The 17,851-nt window shown below is 40.3% G+C and overlaps 2 protein-coding genes across 2 annotated transcripts; both read right to left on the reverse strand.

The window, feature by feature from the left end:
* Positions 1-615: 615 nt before the first annotated feature.
* Positions 616-5,733, reverse strand: LOC117149938 (histone H3-like centromeric protein CSE4). The gene is made up of 2 exons (XM_033316838.1): positions 5,335-5,733; positions 616-1,038 (listed from the first exon to the last, which is right to left on the reverse strand). Exons 1-2 carry the CDS (start codon positions 5,731-5,733, stop codon positions 616-618), a joined length of 822 nt encoding a protein of 273 aa, XP_033172729.1.
* Positions 5,734-10,024: 4,291 nt separating this feature from the next.
* LOC117149935 (histone H3-like) lies at positions 10,025-15,418 on the reverse strand. Its single transcript, XM_033316837.1, has 2 exons — positions 15,020-15,418; positions 10,025-10,435 (listed from the first exon to the last, which is right to left on the reverse strand). Exons 1-2 carry the CDS (start codon positions 15,416-15,418, stop codon positions 10,025-10,027), a joined length of 810 nt encoding a protein of 269 aa, XP_033172728.1.
* Between the last annotated feature and the right edge of the window lie 2,433 nt (positions 15,419-17,851).

The following is a 17,851-nucleotide window of genomic DNA, read 5'->3' on the forward strand; positions in this document are numbered from 1 at the left end:
TTTTAGATAGATATAGATATTAAATTCCCCAAACAAATTAACCAATTTCCATGCTGAATTTTAGATAACTTTTATTTTTTACAGACGTTTGAAGGGACAGTGTCAATTGTCCCGTACGACCTCTTCAATAATATTTCCAACTTTAGTTAACACATAGAAAAAAATATAAAACAGCTCATTTTATTTTATTATTTTCTGTTATTTTATAAAAATTGCTCTCATCAATGTAATTTCATTATTTCCAAACTGTCTTTCGCGGAATTTAGATTTTTTTTAGGTGTTTAAAGTTCAGCGTCCCTTGCCACGACACTTTTACTGCTAGTTTTACTGGACGTTAGCATCAAGAACAAATAAAAAATATTTATTATTGTAATAACCTCTTCTTTAATTTAATAATAAAAATAAGATTATTTTCATTCTTTCTCTGGCAGAATTACTATTTTTACGTATGATTGAAGATATTAATATAATAATAATAGAATATGAATTATGTTCTTATTTGTTTTTATTTTATAAAATAGTCGCAACAGAAAATTGTATCTCATTGATTCTAGTTTGTGGTCCTGAAAAGGACCGATTATAGAGTACTACACTGCAAGTTGATGCCCTGTCAGCTTAAGCACGCTCGCCGCGAATGCGTCGCGCTAACTGGATGTCTTTGGGCATAATGGTGACACGCTTGGCATGAATGGCACACAAGTTGGTATCTTCGAAGAGACCAACTAGGTAGGCTTCGCTAGCTTCCTGCAGAGCCATAACCGCCGAGCTCTGGAATCGCAAGTCCGTCTTAAAGTCCTGAGCGATTTCACGCACCAGACGCTGGAAAGGCAGCTTGCGGATTAGAAGCTCGGTGCTCTTTTGGTAGCGACGGATTTCACGCAAGGCCACTGTTCCAGGGCGATAGCGATGGGGCTTCTTCACACCTCCAGTGGCTGGAGCACTCTTGCGAGCGGCCTTTGTAGCCAGTTGTTTGCGTGGTGCTTTTCCACCAGTCGATTTGCGTGCAGTTTGCTTGGTACGAGCCATTTGGATTTCACAAAATTTCACGTTCACTACTTCACGTTTAAAAACACAATAAACGATCAGAGCATTTGCTACCTACTTATATAGCAATCGTGGATGGTGAAAGAGAGAGAGAAAAAACAGAGGCCATTTCATTTGACGACCGAAGAACGAAACGAACATATCGTTCGTACTCTCTCGGGTTTTTGTCGTTTTACCTATAAATAGGGGCACGCCGAAACGTTGAATTTAGTTCTTTAGTGACTTTCGTGCTGTGTGTGTATAATAGTATAAAACAGTGAAAAATGACTGGTCGTGGTAAAGGAGGCAAAGGCTTGGGAAAGGGTGGCGCCAAGCGTCATCGCAAAGTGCTGCGTGATAACATCCAAGGTATCACGAAGCCTGCTATCCGCCGTTTGGCTCGTCGAGGCGGTGTGAAGCGCATATCTGGACTCATATACGAGGAAACGCGTGGCGTTCTGAAGGTTTTCTTGGAGAACGTAATTCGTGATGCCGTCACCTACACCGAACACGCCAAGAGGAAGACTGTTACAGCCATGGATGTTGTCTACGCTCTGAAGAGGCAAGGCCGCACCCTCTACGGATTTGGCGGTTAAAAAAACTGTAAATTCTGTACCCCTATTAAGCAATCGGTCCTTTTCAGGACCACTATTTAGTTTTTAAAAGGAGGAAGATTTTCAAAAGTATTTAATTTAATGGTTGGGACTTGAAAAATATGTAGATCGTAACTAAAAATAAATGTCGGTAGTTCGTACTCTTTCAGACGGAATGTGTATTTCTAACATGGCCTTGAACCGACTGAAGTGGTTTCAGACACCGCGTGTAAAGCATCACATCGTGGTGTGGGAGTATTTAAAGAAGCAAATTGTAGTTTATACCGCATATAGAAGTAAAACTGTACTACATGTCAATCTTTAAGTAGTTTTTTTTATGATTTACTATTTACAAAAAATTCCCCAGTGTAAAATTTTTTCAATTCTTTGGTAATAATTTGGTCGTCCTGAAAGGACGGTTTGACGATTTTATGTACAAGTAGGTTTTTAGGCTTAGCCTTTGAAACGTTTAGGCCTTCTTCTCGGTCTTCTTGGGCAAAAGAACAGCCTGTATATTAGGCAACACGCCACCTTGTGCAATTGTGACGCCGGAGAGCAGCTTGTTTAACTCCTCGTCGTTTCGGATGGCCAGTTGCAGATGACGCGGAATAATTCTAGTCTTCTTGTTGTCACGAGCAGCATTGCCAGCCAACTCGAGAACCTCAGCGGCCAGATATTCCATTACGCAGCTAGGTAAACTGGAGCGCCTGCACCAACACGCTCGGCGTAGTTGCCCTTTCGGAGCAGACGGTGAATACGGCCCACAGGGAATTGGAAGACCGGCACGGTTCGAGCGGGACTTTGCCTTTCCCTTCACTTTGCCACCTTTTCCACGTCCAGACATTTTGCTTTGCGTTTATTTCACTTAGTTCACTTTACACACGGAACACGAATGCTCGTCGAACGCAGACAGCGGAACACCGGAATTTCGTCGAAGGCGATGAGCATAATGAACAGCTTTGTAAATGATATTTTCGAGCGAATTGCTGCCGAAGCGTCTCGTCTAGCTCACTACAACAAGCGCTCGACCATCACCAGTCGGGAAATCCAAACGGCTGTTCGCCTGCTTCTGCCTGGAGAGTTGGCCAAGCATGCTGTCAGTGAGGGAACCAAGGCTGTTACCAAGTACACCAGCTCCAAATAATTGGCTCTGTGAATGCGGACAACAATCCAAAACGGCCCTTTTCAGGGCCACAATGGGTTATACCAAAGAAATGCATTTTTCGATATACCAATCACCAATGAAAATGAATTTACCAATAAAACGTATCTACCCGCAATATGGGTGATACTGTTCAAATAAATATAGGTAACGAAAACTGAATGCGGCCAATATGCAATGTAATTCAATAACGCAACGCAAGACATGAAGCGTTTTATTGTTGCTGCGAACGTCAGCTAATAAATAAGTAGAACATTTTAATACACAAATACTATTTAAATTAAAGTTTTTTTCTCTTGCAACAGAACGTTGTAGCCTGAAAAGGACTTGTATAAACAAATTTCAGATCTATAAATGATAAATCTAAAGTTTTGATTGCGAACATGTTCCAAATACTGTACTTTTCACAATTTACTTTTTGGCAGCCGTAGTCTTCGCTTTCGGCTTCTTGGCAGTAGCAGAAACCGATGCTTTCTTCACCGTCTTTTTGGGTCTTGCAGACACCGCTGGCTTTGCCTTTGGGGCTTTCGCTATACAGCCTTTGGCTTCGATGCAGTCACTTTCGCCTTTGTTGCGGCGTTCTTCGACTTTACGATTCCAGTTTCTTGGCATCCTTGGCTTTTGCCTTCTCAGTTTTCTTATTTTCGGCAGTCTTTTTGGTAGCCACACCCTTCTTAGCTTTGGGCTTTTTGTCAGCAGCCCCAGCGGCAGTTTTTTTGGAGGAGACACCAATCTTCTTAGAGGCTACCTTCTTGCTTTGAACTTTTTTCTCTGCAGACAAAACCTTCGACTTTGCCTTCGGTCCTTGTCCTTCTTGGCGGAGGCCGACAGTTTGAAAGATCCAGATGCACCTTTTCCCTTTGTTTGGATAAGCTTTCCATTGACCACGGCCGATTTTAGGTACTTCTTGATGAATGGCGCTAACTTTTGGGCGTCGCATTTATAGGTGGCAGTGATATATTTTTTTTATTGCAAGAAGTGATGAACCGCCACGTTCCTTTAAATTTTTAATAGAAGCGTCCACCATTTGCTGAGTTGGCGGATGTGACGGCGTCGCAGTGGCTTTCTTAGCCTTTGCGGATCCAGATGCCTTTTTTTGGACCACTTTCTTCTCAACTGTCGCTGGCGTGGCAGCCACTGGGGAAGCGGACGTTGCAACTGCAGAATCAGACATTTTATTCACTGAGAACACTTTTTTTCTGTTAAAAACGGCCCGCGCGCTGCCTACCAACCTCCTTTGCTCTTATGAGAATCGAGGAGGAGAGCACTTTAACAATGCTACTGACATCAGTCGTTTACTATGTCGAAGTTGGCTTGAAGTATAAACTTTTTTTAATTTTTTAGTATTTAAAATCATTAATAAAAATAAGGTTTTAATTGTTCTACACTTTTAAATAATTATTTCGTCACTTTGCATTTTTAAAAGGATGTAATATGGGTTTTGAGACTTTCAAATGTTGATTGAAGTTTTATATTTACATTTTTAACTGGACCAATTTATAACAAAACATCAATTAAATAAGAAATATTGCAAATATTTTACTAATTCCTAATGTTTATTGAAATTGCAACGTTCATCCCTTAGAAAGACTTCTGAAAGAAGCGTATATTATTAATTAAGATACTATATTAGTTAATTTAAGTTCACATTAACCTACAGAAAAAGTTTCCTTTACGGCAGCATTCAGAAATAATTTTCTATCGTTAAAAATACAAATACTTTCTTAAATAATATAATATTAATATAATAAATAAAATTTTCTTGAATTATTAATGTGTTTGCTTAGTTAGATCAGACCTTTCATGCATATTTTCAAATAATTTGTTCGGAAATCAATCGATTTCCTCGCCATATATGCATTAGCCTCGATGTAGTCAAATAAATAATTCAAATAAAAAATAAGAAGCAACAATTTTTTTATTATCCTTTGTTAGATAGATATAGATATTAAATTCCCCAACCAAATTAACCAATTTCCATGCTGAATTTTAGATAACTTTTATTTTTTACAGACGTTTGAAGGGACAGTGTCAATTGTCCCGTACGACCTCTTCAATAATGTTTCCAACTTAAGTTAACACATAGAAAAAAATATAAAACAGCTCATTTTATTTTATTATTTTCTGTTATTTTATAAATATTGCTCTCATCAATGTAATTTCATTATTTCCAAACTGTCTTTCGCGGAATTTAGATTTTTTTTTAGGTGTTTAAAGTTCAGCGTCCCTTGCCACGACACTTTTACTGCTAGTTTTACTGGACGTTAGCATCAAGAACAAATAAAAAATATTTATTATTGTAATAACCTCTTCTTTAATTTAATAATAAAAATAAGATTATTTTGATTCTTTCTCTGGCAGAATTACTATTTTTACGTATGATTGAAGATATTAATATAATAATAATAGAATATAAATTTTGTTCTTATTTGTTTTTATTTTATAAATAGTCGCAACAGAAAATTTTATCTCATTGATTCTAGTTTGTGGTCCTGAAAAGGACCGATTATAGAGTACTACACTGCAAGTTGATGCCCTGTCAGCTTAAGCACGCTCGCCGCGAATGCGTCGCGCTAACTGGATGTCTTTGGGCATAATGGTGACACGCTTGGCATGAATGGCACACAAGTTGGTATCTTCGAAGAGACCAACTAGGTAGGCTTCGCTAGCTTCCTGCAGAGCCATAACCGCCGAGCTCTGGAATCGCAAGTCCGTCTTAAAGTCCTGAGCGATTTCACGTACCAGACGCTGGAAAGGCAGCTTGCGGATTAGAAGCTCGGTGCTCTTTTGGTAGCGACGGATTTCACGCAAGGCCACTGTTCCAGGGCGATAGCGATGGGGCTTCTTCACACCTCCAGTGGCTGGAGCACTCTTGCGAGCGGCCTTTGTAGCCAGTTGTTTGCGTGGTGCTTTTCCACCAGTCGATTTGCGTGCAGTTTGCTTGGTACGAGCCATTTGGGTTTCACAAAATTTCACGTTCACTACTTCACGTTTAAAAACACAATAAACGATCAGAGCATTTGCTACCTACTTATATAGCAATCGTGGATGGTGAAAGAGAGAGAGAAAAACAGAGGCCATTTCATTTGACGACCGAAGAACGAAACGAACATATCGTTCGTACTCTCTCGGGTTTTTGTCGTTTTACCTATAAATAGGGGCACGCCGAAACGTTGAATTTAGTTCTTTAGTGACTTTCGTGCTGTGTGTGTATAATATTATAAAACAGTGAAAAATGACTGGTCGTGGTAAAGGAGGCAAAGGCTTGGGAAAGGGTGGCGCCAAGCGTCATCGCAAAGTGCTGCGTGATAACATCCAAGGTATCACGAAGCCTGCTATCCGCCGTTTGGCTCGTCGAGGCGGTGTGAAGCGCATATCTGGACTCATATACGAGGAAACGCGTGGCGTTCTGAAGGTTTTCTTGGAGAACGTAATTCGTGATGCCGTCACCTACACCGAACACGCCAAGAGGAAGACTGTTACAGCCATGGATGTTGTCTACGCTCTGAAGAGGCAAGGCCGCACCCTCTACGGATTTGGCGGTTAAAAAAACTGTAAATTCTGTACCCCTATTAAGCAATCGGTCCTTTTCAGGACCACTATTTAGTTTTTAAAAGGAGGAAGATTTTCAAAAAGTATTTAATTTAATTGGTTGGGACTTGAAAAATATGTAGATCGTAACTAAAAATAAATGTCGGTAGTTCGTACTCTTTCAGACGGAATGTGTATTTCTAACATGGCCTTGAACCGACTGAAGTGGTTTCAGACACCGCGTGTAAAGCATCACATCGTGGTGTGGGAGTATTTAAAGAAGCAAATTGTAGTTTATACCGCATATAGAAGTAAAACTGTACTACATGTCAATCTTTAAGTAGTTTTTTTTATGATTTACTATTTACAAAAAATTCCCCAGTGTAAAATTTTTTCAATTCTTTGGTAATAATTTGGTCGTCCTGAAAAGGACGGTTTGACGATTTTATGTACAAGTAGGTTTTTAGCTTAGCCTTTGAAACGTTTAGGCCTTCTTCTCGGTCTTCTTGGGCAACAGAACAGCCTGTATATTAGGCAACACGCCACCTTGTGCAATTGTGACGCCGGAGAGCAGCTTGTTTAACTCCTCGTCGTTTCGGATGGCCAGTTGCAGATGACGCGGAATAATTCTAGTCTTCTTGTTGTCACGAGCAGCATTGCCAGCCAACTCGAGAACCTCAGCGGCCAGATATTCCATTACGGCAGCTAGGTAAACTGGAGCGCCTGCACCAACACGCTCGGCGTAGTTGCCCTTTCGGAGCAGACGGTGAATACGGCCCACAGGGAATTGAAGACCGGCACGGTTCGAGCGGGACTTTGCCTTTCCCTTCACTTTGCCACCTTTTCCACGTCCAGACATTTTGCTTTGCGTTTATTTCACTTAGTTCACTTTACACACGGAACACGAATGCTCGTCGAACGCAGACAGCGGAACACCGGAATTTTCGTCGAAGGCGATGAGCATAATGAACAGCTTTGTAAATGATATTTTCGAGCGAATTGCTGCCGAAGCGTCTCGTCTAGCTCACTACAACAAGCGCTCGACCATCACCAGTCGGGAAATCCAAACGGCTGTTCGCCTGCTTCTGCCTGGAGAGTTGGCCAAGCATGCTGTCAGTGAGGGAACCAAGGCTGTTACCAAGTACACCAGCTCCAAATAATTGGCTCCTGTGAATGCGGACAACAATCCAAAACGGCCCTTTTCAGGGCCACAATGGGTTATACCAAAGAAATGCATTTTTCGATATACCAATCACCAATGAAAATGAATTTACCAATAAAACGTATCTACCCGCAATATGGGTGATACTGTTCAAATAAATATAGGTAACGAAAACTGAATGCGGCCAATATGCAATGTAATTCAATAACGCAACGCAAGACATGAAGCGTTTTATTGTTGCTGCGAACGTCAGCTAATAAATAAGTAGAACATTTTAATACACAAATACTATTTAAATTAAAGTTTTTTTCTCTTGCAACAGAACGTTGTAGCCCTGAAAAGGACTTGTATAAACAAATTTCAGATCTATAAATGATAAATCTAAAGTTTTGATTGCGAACATGTTCCAAATACTGTACTTTTTCACAATTTACTTTTTGGCAGCCGTAGTCTTCGCTTTCGGCTTCTTGGCAGTAGCAGAAACCGATGCTTTCTTCACCGTCTTTTTGGGTCTTGCAGACACCGCTGGCTTTGCCTTTGGGGCTTTCGCTACTACAGCCTTTGGCTTCGATGCAGTCACTTTCGCCTTTGTTGCGGCGTTCTTCGACTTTACGATTCCAGTTTTCTTGGCATCCTTGGCTTTTGCCTTCTCAGTTTTCTTATTTTCGGCAGTCTTTTTGGTAGCCACACCCTTCTTAGGTTTGGGCTTTTTGTCAGCAGCCCCAGCGGCAGTTTTTTTGGAGGAGACACCAATCTTCTTAGAGGCTACCTTCTTGCTTTGAACTTTTTTCTCTGCAGACAAAACCTTAGACTTTGCCTTCGGATCCTTGTCCTTCTTGGCGGAGGCCGACAGTTTGAAAGATCCAGATGCACCTTTTCCCTTTGTTTGGATAAGCTTTCCATTGACCACGGCCGATTTTAGGTACTTCTTGATGAATGGCGCTAACTTTTGGGCGTCGCATTTATAGGTGGCAGTGATATATTTTTTTATTGCAAGAAGTGATGAACCGCCACGTTCCTTTAAATTTTTAATAGAAGCGTCCACCATTTGCTGAGTTGGCGGATGTGACGGCGTCGCAGTGGCTTTCTTAGCCTTTGCGGATCCAGATGCCTTTTTTTGGACCACTTTCTTCTCAACTGTCGCTGGCGTGGCAGCCACTGGGGAAGCGGACGTTGCAACTGCAGAATCAGACATTTTATTCACTGAGAACACTTTTTTTCTGTTAAAAACGGCCCGCGCGCTGCCTACCAACCTCCTTTGCTCTTATGAGAATCGAGGAGGAGAGCACTTTAACAATGCTACTGACATCAGTCGTTTACTATGTCGAAGTTGGCTTGAAGTATAAACTTTTTTTAATTTTTTAGTATTTAAAATCATTAATAAAAATAAGGTTTTAATTGTTCTACACTTTTAAATAATTATTTCGTCACTTTGCATTTTTAAAAGGATGTAATATGGGTTTTGAGACTTTCAAATGTTGATTGAAGTTTTATATTTACATTTTTAACTGGACCAATTTATAACAAAACATCAATTAAAATAAGAAATATTGCAAATATTTTACTAATTCCTAATGTTTATTGAAATTGCAACGTTCATCCCTTAGAAAGACTTCTGAAAGAAGCGTATATTATTAATTAAGATACTATATTAGTTAATTTAAGTTCACATTAACCTACAGAAAAAGTTTCCTTTACGGCAGCATTCAGAAATAATTTTCTATCGTTAAAAATACAAATACTTTCTTAAATAATATAATATTAATATAATAAATAAAATTTTCTTGAATTATTAATGTGTTTGCTTAGTTAGATCAGACCTTTCATGCATATTTTCAAATAATTTGTTCGGAAATCAATCGATTTCCTCGCCATATATGCATTAGCCTCGATGTAGTCAAATAAATAAATCAAATAAAAAATAAGAAGCAACAATTTTTTTATTATCCTTTTTTAGATAGATTCCCCAACCAAATTAACCAATTTCCATGCTGAATTTTAGATAACTTTTATTTTTTACAGACGTTTGAAGGGACAGTGTCAATTGTCCCGTACGACCTCTTCAATAATATTTCCAACTTAAGTTAACACATAGAAAAAAATATAAAACAGCTCATTTTATTTTATTATTTTCTGTTATTTTATAAATATTGCTCTCATCAATGTAATTTCATTATTTCCAAACTGTCTTTCGCGGAATTTAGATTTTTTTTTAGGTGTTTAAAGTTCAGCGTCCCTTGCCACGACACTTTTACTGCTAGTTTTACTGGACGTTAGCATCAAGAACAAATAAAAAATATTTATTATTGTAATAACCTCTTCTTTAATTTAATAATAAAAATAAGATTATTTTGATTCTTTCTCTGGCAGAATTACTATTTTTACGTATGATTGAAGATATTAATATAATAATAATAGAATATACATTTTGTTCTTATTTGTTTTTATTTTATAAATAGTCGCAACAGAAAATTTTATCTCATTGATTCTAGTTTGTGGTCCTGAAAAGGACCGATTATAGAGTACTACACTGCAAGTTGATGCCCTGTCAGCTTAAGCACGCTCGCCGCGAATGCGTCGCGCTAACTGGATGTCTTTGGGCATAATGGTGACACGCTTGGCATGAATGGCACACAAGTTGGTATCTTCGAAGAGACCAACTAGGTAGGCTTCGCTAGCTTCCTGCAGAGCCATAACCGCCGAGCTCTGGAATCGCAAGTCCGTCTTAAAGTCCTGAGCGATTTCACGCACCAGACGCTGGAAAGGCAGCTTGCGGATTAGAAGCTCGGTGCTCTTTTGGTAGCGACGGATTTCACGCAAGGCCACTGTTCCAGGGCGATAGCGATGGGGCTTCTTCACACCTCCAGTGGCTGGAGCACTCTTGCGAGCGGCCTTTGTAGCCAGTTGTTTGCGTGGTGCTTTTCCACCAGTCGATTTGCGTGCAGTTTGCTTGGTACGAGCCATTTGGGTTTCACAAAATTTCACGTTCACTACTTCACGTTTAAAAACACAATAAACGATCAGAGCATTTGCTACCTACTTATATAGCAATCGTGGATGGTGAAAGAGAGAGAGAAAAACAGAGGCCATTTCATTTGACGACCGAAGAACGAAACGAACATATCGTTCGTACTCTCTCGGGTTTTTGTCGTTTTACCTATAAATAGGGGCACGCCGAAACGTTGAATTTAGTTCTTTAGTGACTTTCGTGCTGTGTGTGTATAATATTATAAAACAGTGAAAAATGACTGGTCGTGGTAAAGGAGGCAAAGGCTTGGGAAAGGGTGGCGCCAAGCGTCATCGCAAAGTGCTGCGTGATAACATCCAAGGTATCACGAAGCCTGCTATCCGCCGTTTGGCTCGTCGAGGCGGTGTGAAGCGCATATCTGGACTCATATACGAGGAAACGCGTGGCGTTCTGAAGGTTTTCTTGGAGAACGTAATTCGTGATGCCGTCACCTACACCGAACACGCCAAGAGGAAGACTGTTACAGCCATGGATGTTGTCTACGCTCTGAAGAGGCAAGGCCGCACCCTCTACGGATTTGGCGGTTAAAAAAACTGTAAATTCTGTACCCCTATTAAGCAATCGGTCCTTTTCAGGACCACTATTTAGTTTTTAAAAGGAGGAAGATTTTCAAAAAGTATTTAATTTAATTGGTTGGGACTTGAAAAATATGTAGATCGTAACTAAAAATAAATGTCGGTAGTTCGTACTCTTTCAGACGGAATGTTTATTTCTAACATGGCCTTGAACCGACTGAAGTGGTTTCAGACACCGCGTGTAAAGCATCACATCGTGGTGTGGGAGTATTTAAAGAAGCAAATTGTAGTTTATACCGCATATAGAAGAAAAACTGTACTACATGTCAATCTTTAAGTAGTTTTTTTTATGATTTACTATTTACAAAAAATTCCCCAGTGTAAAATTTGTTCAATTCTTTGGTAATAATTTGGTCGTCCTGAAAAGGACGGTTTGACGATTTTATGTACAAGTAGGTTTTTAGCTTAGCCTTTGAAACGTTTAGGCCTTCTTCTCGGTCTTCTTGGGCAACAGAACAGCCTGTATATTAGGCAACACGCCACCTTGTGCAATTGTGACGCCGGAGAGCAGCTTGTTTAACTCCTCGTCGTTTCGGATGGCCAGTTGCAGATGACGCGGAATAATTCTAGTCTTCTTGTTGTCACGAGCAGCATTGCCAGCCAACTCGAGAACCTCAGCGGCCAGATATTCCATTACGGCAGCTAGGTAAACTGGAGCGCCTGCACCAACACGCTCGGCGTAGTTGCCCTTTCGGAGCAGACGGTGAATACGGCCCACAGGGAATTGAAGACCGGCACGGTTCGAGCGGGACTTTGCCTTTCCCTTCACTTTGCCACCTTTTCCACGTCCAGACATTTTGCTTTGCGTTTATTTCACTTAGTTCACTTTACACACGGAACACGAATGCTAGTCGAACGCAGACAGCGGAATATTTATACTTTTCCGTTTGCCGGCGCGTTCAGTTAGGGGTGGGTGACTGCTCGAAAAAAAGTATAAAGGTGAACGCGTTCGGGCCCACATCACGATAAGTGAATTGTGTTTGTGAAAATATAAGTAACGTGAACAATGCCTCCGAAAACTAGTGGAAAGGCAGCCAAGAAGGCTGGCAAGGCTCAGAAGAACATCACCAAGACCGACAAGAAAAAGAAGCGCAAGAGGAAGGAGAGCTATGCCATCTACATTTACAAGGTTCTCAAGCAGGTCCATCCGGACACCGGAATTTCGTCGAAGGCGATGAGCATAATGAACAGCTTTGTAAATGATATTTTCGAGCGAATTGCTGCCGAAGCGTCTCGTCTAGCTCACTACAACAAGCGCTCGACCATCACCAGTCGGGAAATCCAAACGGCTGTTCGCCTGCTTCTGCCTGGAGAGTTGGCCAAGCATGCTGTCAGTGAGGGAACCAAGGCTGTTACCAAGTACACCAGCTCCAAATAATTGGCTCCTGTGAATGCGGACAACAATCCAAAACGGCCCTTTTCAGGGCCACAATGGGTTATACCAAAGAAATGCATTTTTCGATATACCAATCACCAATGAAAATGAATTTACCAATAAAACGTATCTACCCGCAATATGGGTGATACTGTTCAAATAAATATAGGTAACGAAAACTGAATGCGGCCAATATGCAATGTAATTCAATAACGCAACGCAAGACATGAAGCGTTTTATTGTTGCTGCGAACGTCAGCTAATAAATAAGTAGAACATTTTAATACACAAATACTATTTAAATTAAAGTTTTTTTCTCTTGCAACAGAACGTTGTAGCCCTGAAAAGGACTTGTATAAACAAATTTCAGATCTATAAATGATAAATCTAAAGTTTTGATTGCGAACATGTTCCAAATACTGTACTTTTTCACAATTTACTTTTTGGCAGCCGTAGTCTTCGCTTTCGGCTTCTTGGCAGTAGCAGAAACCGATGCTTTCTTCACCGTCTTTTTGGGTCTTGCAGACACCGCTGGCTTTGCCTTTGGGGCTTTCGCTACTACAGCCTTTGGCTTCGATGCAGTCACTTTCGCCTTTGTTGCGGCGTTCTTCGACTTTACGATTCCAGTTTTCTTGGCATCCTTGGCTTTTGCCTTCTCAGTTTTCTTATTTTCGGCAGTCTTTTTGGTAGCCACACCCTTCTTAGGTTTGGGCTTTTTGTCAGCAGCCCCAGCGGCAGTTTTTTTGGAGGAGACACCAATCTTCTTAGAGGCTACCTTCTTGCTTTGAACTTTTTTCTCTGCAGACAAAACCTTAGACTTTGCCTTCGGATCCTTGTCCTTCTTGGCGGAGGCCGACAGTTTGAAAGATCCAGATGCACCTTTTCCCTTTGTTTGGATAAGCTTTCCATTGACCACGGCCGATTTTAGGTACTTCTTGATGAATGGCGCTAACTTTTGGGCGTCGCATTTATAGGTGGCAGTGATATATTTTTTTATTGCAAGAAGTGATGAACCGCCACGTTCCTTTAAATTTTTAATAGAAGCGTCCACCATTTGCTGAGTTGGCGGATGTGACGGCGTCGCAGTGGCTTTCTTAGCCTTTGCGGATCCAGATGCCTTTTTTTGGACCACTTTCTTCTCAACTGTCGCTGGCGTGGCAGCCACTGGGGAAGCGGACGTTGCAACTGCAGAATCAGACATTTTATTCACTGAGAACACTTTTTTTCTGTTAAAAACGGCCCGCGCGCTGCCTACCAACCTCCTTTGCTCTTATGAGAATCGAGGAGGAGAGCACTTTAACAATGCTACTGACATCAGTCGTTTACTATGTCGAAGTTGGCTTGAAGTATAAACTTTTTTTAATTTTTTAGTATTTAAAATCATTAATAAAAATAAGGTTTTAATTGTTCTACACTTTTAAATAATTATTTCGTCACTTTGCATTTTTAAAAGGATGTAATATGGGTTTTGAGACTTTCAAATGTTGATTGAAGTTTTATATTTACATTTTTAACTGGACCAATTTATAACAAAACATCAATTAAAATAAGAAATATTGCAAATATTTTACTAATTCCTAATGTTTATTGAAATTGCAACGTTCATCCCTTAGAAAGACTTCTGAAAGAAGCGTATATTATTAATTAAGATACTATATTAGTTAATTTAAGTTCACATTAACCTACAGAAAAAGTTTCCTTTACGGCAGCATTCAGAAATAATTTTCTATCGTTAAAAATACAAATACTTTCTTAAATAATATAATATTAATATAATAAATAAAATTTTCTTGAATTATTAATGTGTTTGCTTAGTTAGATCAGACCTTTCATGCATATTTTCAAATAATTTGTTCGGAAATCAATCGATTTCCTCGCCATATATGCATTAGCCTCGATGTAGTCAAATAAATAAATCAAATAAAAAATAAGAAGCAACAATTTTTTTATTATCCTTTTTTAGATAGATTCCCCAACCAAATTAACCAATTTCCATGCTGAATTTTAGATAACTTTTATTTTTTACAGACGTTTGAAGGGACAGTGTCAATTGTCCCGTACGACCTCTTCAATAATATTTCCAACTTAAGTTAACACATAGAAAAAAATATAAAACAGCTCATTTTATTTTATTATTTTCTGTTATTTTATAAATATTGCTCTCATCAATGTAATTTCATTATTTCCAAACTGTCTTTCGCGGAATTTAGATTTTTTTTTAGGTGTTTAAAGTTCAGCGTCCCTTGCCACGACACTTTTACTGCTAGTTTTACTGGACGTTAGCATCAAGAACAAATAAAAAATATTTATTATTGTAATAACCTCTTCTTTAATTTAATAATAAAAATAAGATTATTTTGATTCTTTCTCTGGCAGAATTACTATTTTTACGTATGATTGAAGATATTAATATAATAATAATAGAATATACATTTTGTTCTTATTTGTTTTTATTTTATAAATAGTCGCAACAGAAAATTTTATCTCATTGATTCTAGTTTGTGGTCCTGAAAAGGACCGATTATAGAGTACTACACTGCAAGTTGATGCCCTGTCAGCTTAAGCACGCTCGCCGCGAATGCGTCGCGCTAACTGGATGTCTTTGGGCATAATGGTGACACGCTTGGCATGAATGGCACACAAGTTGGTATCTTCGAAGAGACCAACTAGGTAGGCTTCGCTAGCTTCCTGCAGAGCCATAACCGCCGAGCTCTGGAATCGCAAGTCCGTCTTAAAGTCCTGAGCGATTTCACGCACCAGACGCTGGAAAGGCAGCTTGCGGATTAGAAGCTCGGTGCTCTTTTGGTAGCGACGGATTTCACGCAAGGCCACTGTTCCAGGGCGATAGCGATGGGGCTTCTTCACACCTCCAGTGGCTGGAGCACTCTTGCGAGCGGCCTTTGTAGCCAGTTGTTTGCGTGGTGCTTTTCCACCAGTCGATTTGCGTGCAGTTTGCTTGGTACGAGCCATTTGGGTTTCACAAAATTTCACGTTCACTACTTCACGTTTAAAAACACAATAAACGATCAGAGCACTTGCTACCTACTTATATAGCAATCGTGGATGGTGAAAGAGAGAGAGAAAAACAGAGGCCATTTCATTTGACGACCGAAGAACGAAACGAACATATCGTTCGTACTCTCTCGGGTTTTTGTCGTTTTACCTATAAATAGGGGCACGCCGAAACGTTGAATTTAGTTCTTTAGTGACTTTCGTGCTGTGTGTGTATAATATTATAAAACAGTGAAAAATGACTGGTCGTGGTAAAGGAGGCAAAGGCTTGGGAAAGGGTGGCGCCAAGCGTCATCGCAAAGTGCTGCGTGATAACATCCAAGGTATCACGAAGCCTGCTATCCGCCGTTTGGCTCGTCGAGGCGGTGTGAAGCGCATATCTGGACTCATATACGAGGAAACGCGTGGCGTTCTGAAGGTTTTCTTGGAGAACGTAATTCGTGATGCCGTCACCTACACCGAACACGCCAAGAGGAAGACTGTTACAGCCATGGATGTTGTCTACGCTCTGAAGAGGCAAGGCCGCACCCTCTACGGATTTGGCGGTTAAAAAAACTGTAAATTCTGTACCCCTATTAAGCAATCGGTCCTTTTCAGGACCACTATTTAGTTTTTAAAAGGAGGAAGATTTTCAAAAAGTATTTAATTTAATTGGTTGGGACTTGAAAAATATGTAATCGTAACTAAAAATAAATGTCGGTAGTTCGTACTCTTTCAGACGGAATGTGTATTTCTAACATGGCCTTGAACCGACTGAAGTGGTTTCAGACACCGCGTGTAAAGCATCACATCGTGGTGTGGGAGTATTTAAAGAAGCAAATTGTAGTTTATACCGCATATAGAAGTAAAACTGTACTACATGTCAATCTTTAAGTAGTTTTTTTTATGATTTACTATTTACAAAAAATTCCCAAGTGTAAAATTTTTTCAATTCTTTGGTAATAATTTTGTCGTCCTGAAAAGGACGGTTTGACGATTTTATGTACAAGTAGGTTTTTAGCTTATCCTTTGAAACGTTTAGGCCTTCTTCTCGGTCTTCTTGGGCAACAGAACAGCCTGTATATTAGGCAACACGCCACCTTGTGCAATTGTGACGCCGGAGAGCAGCTTGTTTAACTCCTCGTCGTTTCGGATGGCCAGTTGCAGATGACGCGGAATAATTCTAGTCTTCTTGTTGTCACGAGCAGCATTGCCAGCCAACTCGAGAACCTCAGCGGCCAGATATTCCATTACGGCAGCTAGGTAAACTAGAGCGCCTGCACCAACACGCTCGGCGTAGTTGCCCTTTCGGAGCAGACGGTGAATACGGCCCACAGGGAATTGAAGACCGGCACGGTTCGAGCGGGACTTTGCCTTTCCCTTCACTTTGCCACCTTTTCCACGTCCAGACATTTTGCTTTGCGTTTATTTCACTTAGTTCACTTTACACACGGAACACGAATGCTCGTCGAACGCAGACAGCGGAATATTTATACTTTTCCGTTTGCCGGCGCGTTCAGTTAGGGGTGGGTGACTGCTCGAAAAAAAGTATAAAGGTGAACGCGTTCGGGCCCACATCACGATAAGTGAATTGTGTTTGTGAAAATATAAGTAACGTGAACAATGCCTCCGAAAACTAGTGGAAAGGCAGCCAAGAAGGCTGGCAAGGCTCAGAAGAACATCACCAAGACCGACAAGAAAAAGAAGCGCAAGAGGAAGGAGAGCTATGCCATCTACATTTACAAGGTTCTCAAGCAGGTCCATCCTGCCCCCGGAATTTCGTCGAAGGCGATGAGCATAATGAACAGCTTTGTAAATGATATTTTCGAGCGAATTGCTGCCGAAGCGTCTCGTCTAGCTCACTACAACAAGCGCTCGACCATCACCAGTCGGGAAATCCAAACGGCTGTTCGCCTGCTTCTGCCTGGAGAGTTGGCCAAGCATGCTGTCAGTGAGGGAACCAAGGCTGTTACCAAGTACACCAGCTCCAAATAATTGGCTCCTGTGAATGCGGACAACAATCCAAAACGGCCCTTTTCAGGGCCACAATGGGTTATACCAAAGAAATGCATTTTTCGATATACCAATCACCAATGAAAATGAATTTACCAATAAAACGTATCTACCCGCAATATGGGTGATACTGTTCAAATAAATATAGGTAACGAAAACTGAATGCGGCCAATATGCAATGTAATTCAATAACGCAACGCAAGACATGAAGCGTTTTATTGTTGCTGCGAACGTCAGCTAATAAATAAGTAGAACATTTTAATACACAAATACTATTTAAATTAAAGTTTTTTTCTCTTGCAACAGAACGTTGTAGCCCTGAAAAGGACTTGTATAAACAAATTTCAGATCTATAAATGATAAATCTAAAGTTTTGATTGCGAACATGTTCCAAATACT

This window comes from Drosophila mauritiana, unplaced genomic scaffold, assembly GCF_004382145.1.
Source record: "Drosophila mauritiana strain mau12 unplaced genomic scaffold, ASM438214v1 U_94, whole genome shotgun sequence".
In the NCBI taxonomy this organism is placed as follows: Eukaryota; Metazoa; Arthropoda; class Insecta; order Diptera; family Drosophilidae; genus Drosophila; species Drosophila mauritiana.

What these genes read in the sequence shown, in the direction of transcription:
- LOC117149938 (XM_033316838.1), bottom strand. Translation starts at nt 5,733, where the DNA reads ATGGCTCGTACCAAGCAAACTGCACGCAAATCGACTGGTGGAAAAGCA. An exon ending in TAGCGCGACGCATTCGCGGC is followed by an intron (nt 1,039 to 5,334) that starts GAGCGTGCTTAA and finishes AACGTGAAATTT; the next exon opens with TGTGAAATCCAAATGGCTCG.
- LOC117149935 (XM_033316837.1), bottom strand. Translation starts at nt 15,418, where the DNA reads ATGGCTCGTACCAAGCAAACTGCACGCAAATCGACTGGTGGAAAAGCA. An exon ending in TAGCGCGACGCATTCGCGGC is followed by an intron (nt 10,436 to 15,019) that starts GAGCGTGCTTAA and finishes TGTGAAACCCAA; the next exon opens with ATGGCTCGTACCAAGCAAAC.